General features: G+C 36.9%; 1 protein-coding gene across 1 annotated transcript; it reads left to right on the top strand.

The window, feature by feature from the left end:
- The first annotated feature begins 4181 nt into the window (after positions 1-4181).
- Positions 4182-4616, top strand: LOC137657529 (adhesive plaque matrix protein-like). Its single transcript, XM_068391866.1, has one exon. It carries the CDS (start codon positions 4182-4184, stop codon positions 4614-4616), a length of 435 nt encoding a protein of 144 aa, XP_068247967.1.
- The last annotated feature ends 384 nt before the right edge of the window (positions 4617-5000 follow it).

The raw sequence follows: 5000 nt of genomic DNA, 5'->3' as shown, positions 1-5000 counted from the left end.
CCCATCCTTAGCTCTCAAGGATGGCGAGGTTGCAGACACTACAAGAGACTATCGAGTTTGAGCGTGACTCGAACTCCTGTCCGTCAGAACGCTACGCAGGGACGTTTTCAATCGGCTACAACAACCCTAAAAAGAAAAAAAAGAATTGCTAATAATTGTTAAACATTTTGGCAACTGATAAAACTCTCTCTCTCTCTCTCTCCTCTCCTCTCTCTCTCTCTCCTCTCTCTCTCTCTCTCTCTCTCTCTCTCTCTCTAGCAAGCATTCCAAAGTACCTCCGGTCTCCAGATCTATGCTCTTACCAATATAACTACAGGTGTTCCCGAAGGATTAGCTTCCCCTCAGGTGGCGCTTGACAAAAACGTTGTTAGATGCAACCCTAATCCTCTCACGCCAGGTGGTTAATGGGAATCCACCTTGAATCTGAGACTCACTAAAACGAAAGAATTAAACGTATGTGTATGTGTACGCCATAAAATCTATATTAAAACTGCTTTGAAACTGTTCCTAAAAGCATGACGTTAGTATTCCAAGGTCCCAACAGGCTAAACAAACAACGAAGGATATAAAATAACAGGGAGGAAAAACAACGATGACTTAAAAATATTATCTAAGAAATCAAATGAATACAACATAAAACCTATTTTGGTTTAGTTGCAATATCGAGGACAGTGTTGCCATTTTAAACATACTGTAGCACTACTACTTATAGCACCATGTTAGATTTGGTTGGGCTATTAAGGTTAATAGCATTTTAAGTACTAAGGGGCAGCTTTTAAGAGCCTTTGCGAATCTTGATGCAAAGTATGATCAGCGTTAGGATAAATCTGATTTAAATATGATATCCAAAACACGATCACAAGGAATAATCATTTCCACATATGTATGAATGGACGATAACATACACACATGTATATATTATATATATATATATAATATATATATATATATATATATATATATATATATATACTATATATATATATATGTATATATATATACATATATATATATATATATATGTATATATATACATATGCATATATATATATATATATATATATATATATATATATATATATATATATATGTGTGTGTGTGTGTGTGTGTGTGTGTGCGTGTTTGTAGGTATTGTAGGCATGTATGCATGCATAGGCATATATATATATATATATATATATATATATATATATATATATATATATATATATATATATATATTATCTTAACAATCTCGGGATCAGAGCCCCAGTCGAAATCATACAAAGACAAGAGCTTGTGACCGGCCGGGAATCGAACCCTGGTCCGGCGAACTTGTAGAGACAGTAACTAAACCATTTGGCCACGAAGAAAGATAAAATTCAATACAATTCTTCTGTAATTATACCTGGCAAATTCAGGTGTTTTGTACTTAGAATTGAAATCAACCCATTTTCACCATCGTAGCTAATTGGTACTTTGTTACTTGGCATTCAATTAATGAGAGATTTTGCATATTTAGACGTGTTTTTCATATCCAAATAAGCCATATATTTTTTACTCTTAACGACCTCGGGATCAGAGCCCAAAGTGAAATAACACAAAAAAATAAATAGAAGACGACATTCGTATATATTTCGTACTAATTCTCTCTCTCTCTCTCTCCTCTCTCTCTCTCTCTCTCTCTCTCTCTCTCTCTCTCTCTCTCTCTCTCTCTCTCTCTCTTTACGAGATAAAGAGATTTAAAATACACTTTATCTGCGTAAAATTTAATTTTCTTATCATCTTTTATCAGTTTCATGATTCTGTGTCAAATAAACAGGTGTAAATGGAGATGCTGCTCGAGTATTCTGACTTCGGTTAAAAGACCTTAAACTTTTGAGTTCCAAACAACAAGATATTTTCCACGAGAATACTAAACCTTTCGAAGAAAAAAAAAATTCCTAGTTTTAGTAGTTACGGTCAATTGGAGATTATAATAAACTGGTGGTCCTGACCTGTCAAAATGGCTCCTATATAGTTAGACAAATATGCACACACCTAAAGTACAGTGTAGGTTTTGTTGTACACTCTGTCACCAGGTTTTGGCTATTCCTTCTCATCTACACGAGGGATGGGGAGAGACAGAGTAGTTATAAGTCTAACAATGCCACTGAGCTTGACTGGAAATAAATATGAATATCATGTTAATATTTTTCCTATATTTAGGTTATAAACACAGTAATACCAATACAAAATGTAATGTTAAGCTTTCAAGGGATATGAACTATTTTCTTACGCTGATAGTTGATAGATATCTACTTTAGTGGTGAATATCATATTACAGTCTCCTGCATTTTGAAGGTTAAGAAATAGATTGAGACATAAAAGAATACGCCTTATATAAAAAACACACACACATGCACAGAGAGAGAGAGAGAGGAGAGAGAGGAGAGAGAGAGAGAGAGAGAGAGAGAGAGAGAGAGAGAGAGAGAGAGAGAGAGAGAATGTAGGCATATTATTGCAATTGGAAAAATGGGTATTTATTCAACTTATACTTTGGTTTTGAAAATAGTACTGCACCTTCAATTTACTTAGGCAATGAACTTATTTGACCAAAATGCGTTTATTGAAATCTAGATTTTCTAAGAGAGAGAGAGAGAGAGAGAGAGAGAGAGAGAGAGAGAGAGAGAGAGAGAGAGAGAGAGAGCAAGGCTCACTGAGTAATTTTCAATCAATGAGCCGAGTAAAGTAATAATTATAAATGACTCAACAAACCTCTCTCTCTCTCTCTCTCTCTCTCTCTCTCTCTCTCTCCTCTCTCTCTCTCTCTCTCTCTCTCTCTCTCTCTCTCTCTCTGTATATATATATATATATATATATATATATATATATATATATATATATATATATATATATATATATATATATACATATATATATATGTATATATATACATATATATATATATATATATATATATATATATATATATATATATATATTCTGAATCTATATATAAATTTTGGTGTAATTTTCTTTATAATACCATCCGTTACGATTCTTATATCGATCCATGATTATTTCCAACTTTGTAGCTGTTTTTACAGATTTACTCATTCTCTCTAATTCGAATGAAACAAACTATTTACAAAATTATACCTTTATAAATAAAAATTCATATAGGAAAATATTGCTCACGATATTAATCCTTACTGTTTAAGACATATCGTTTCGATGATTCCTTGAATCATTACATTTATGTTAATCACAGCATCACCATTCAACAACTGTTATCAACGAATTGGCTAATTCCACCGAAGTTCTCGATTACTGCTGCAAGTTTTCATCGTAAAATAAATCTCCAACGAATGCGATTATGACTGTTACCAGTCGTTTAATCAATTCCCTCCTTAAATGTTTGCAATGACACTAAATTAAAAAGACAATAGCTACTGAGATTCTGCTACCGAGAGGCGATCCATTATCCACTCAGAATTCCGGATGAGAATTTTCTTATTGTCTTATGAAGGTCATAGTAGATACCACATTTGAAAGTTCAAAGGTCGCTCGAGAGTGACTTAGGCCAACTACAGAACAATGTCGCACAGACCGAACAGCAACAGGACAATGTCTTATAAAAAGACCAGCATTAGGACAATATCATACAGACCGACCAGTAACAGGATAATGTCCTATAGAAAGACCACCACTGGATAATGTCCTATAGAAAGACCACCACAGCATAATGTCCTACAGACCGACCCGTGAAAGGAAAATATCCTACAGACCGTCCTCTGACAGGACAATGCCTTACAGAACGGCCCGTGAGGGGAAAATGTCCTACAGACCGATCCGAGAGAGGAAAATGTCCTACAGACCGACTCATGACAGGAAAATTTCCTACAAACTGACCCGTGACAGGAAAATGTACTCCAGACCAACCTGTGCCAGGAAAATGTCATACAGACCGACCAGTGACTGGAAAATGTCCTACAGACTGACCCATGACAGGAAAATGTCTTACAGATGGCCATTACAGAAAAATGTCCTACAGACCGACCCGTGACAGATAAATATCCGACAAACCGACACAGGACAGAAAAAAAATTTACAGACTGACCTGTGACAAGAATATGTCCTACAGACCGACCTGTAAATTGAAATTTCTTACGCACTAATACAACAGGACAAAGTCCTTCAAACCGTCCAGTGATAGGAAAATGTCCTACGGATCGACCCGTGACAAGACAATGTCCTACCAACCTACCCGTGACAGGAATATTTCCTACAGACCGACCCATGAAAGGGCAATGACCTACAGACTGACCAGATGCAGGACAATGTCCTACAGATTAACCCGTGACTGGACAATGTCCTACAAACCTACCCGGGACTGGAAAATGTCCTACGGATCGACCTGTGACAGGACAATGTCCTACCGACCGACCCGTGACAGGAATATTTCCTACAGACCGACTCATGACAGGACAATGACATACAAACTGACCAGTTGCAGGACAATTTCTTACAGACCGACCCGTGACAGGAAAATGTCCTATAGACTGACCCATTACAGAAAAATGTCCTATAGACTATATGTGATAGGAAAATGTCATACAGACCAACCCATGACAGGGCAATATCCTTCAGACTGACCCGTGACAGGGCAATGTCCTAAAGACCAACCAGTGAGAGGAAAATATCCTACAGACCCACTGTGACAGGAAAATGTCCTACAACCTGACCAGCAACAGGACAATGTTCTGCAGACCTACCAGCCACAGGACAATGTTTTACTGACCGACCTGTGACAGTACAATGTCCTACTAACCGAAAAGCTACAGCACAATTTCCTACAGACCAACCTATAGACCTATCTGTGACAGAAAAGTGTCCTACAGACCGACCCATGACAGTACAATGCTCTATAGACCAAACTGCCATAGAACAATGTCCCACAGACTGACCAGTGATAGACAAATGCACAACAGACTGATCCGTGAGGGGACAATGTCCTACAGACTAACACGGGACAAAAC

Source organism: Palaemon carinicauda, chromosome 18 (assembly GCF_036898095.1).
Source record: "Palaemon carinicauda isolate YSFRI2023 chromosome 18, ASM3689809v2, whole genome shotgun sequence".
Lineage (NCBI taxonomy): Eukaryota > Metazoa > Arthropoda > Malacostraca > Decapoda > Palaemonidae > Palaemon > Palaemon carinicauda.
The sequence above is the reverse complement of the archived record's forward strand: the minus strand, read 5'-3'. Positions and strand labels throughout refer to the sequence as shown.

Excerpts from the sequence above, each read along its gene's own strand:
- LOC137657529 (XM_068391866.1), top strand. The coding sequence starts at position 4,182 with ATGTCCTACGGATCGACCCGTGACAAGACAATGTCCTACCAACCTACC.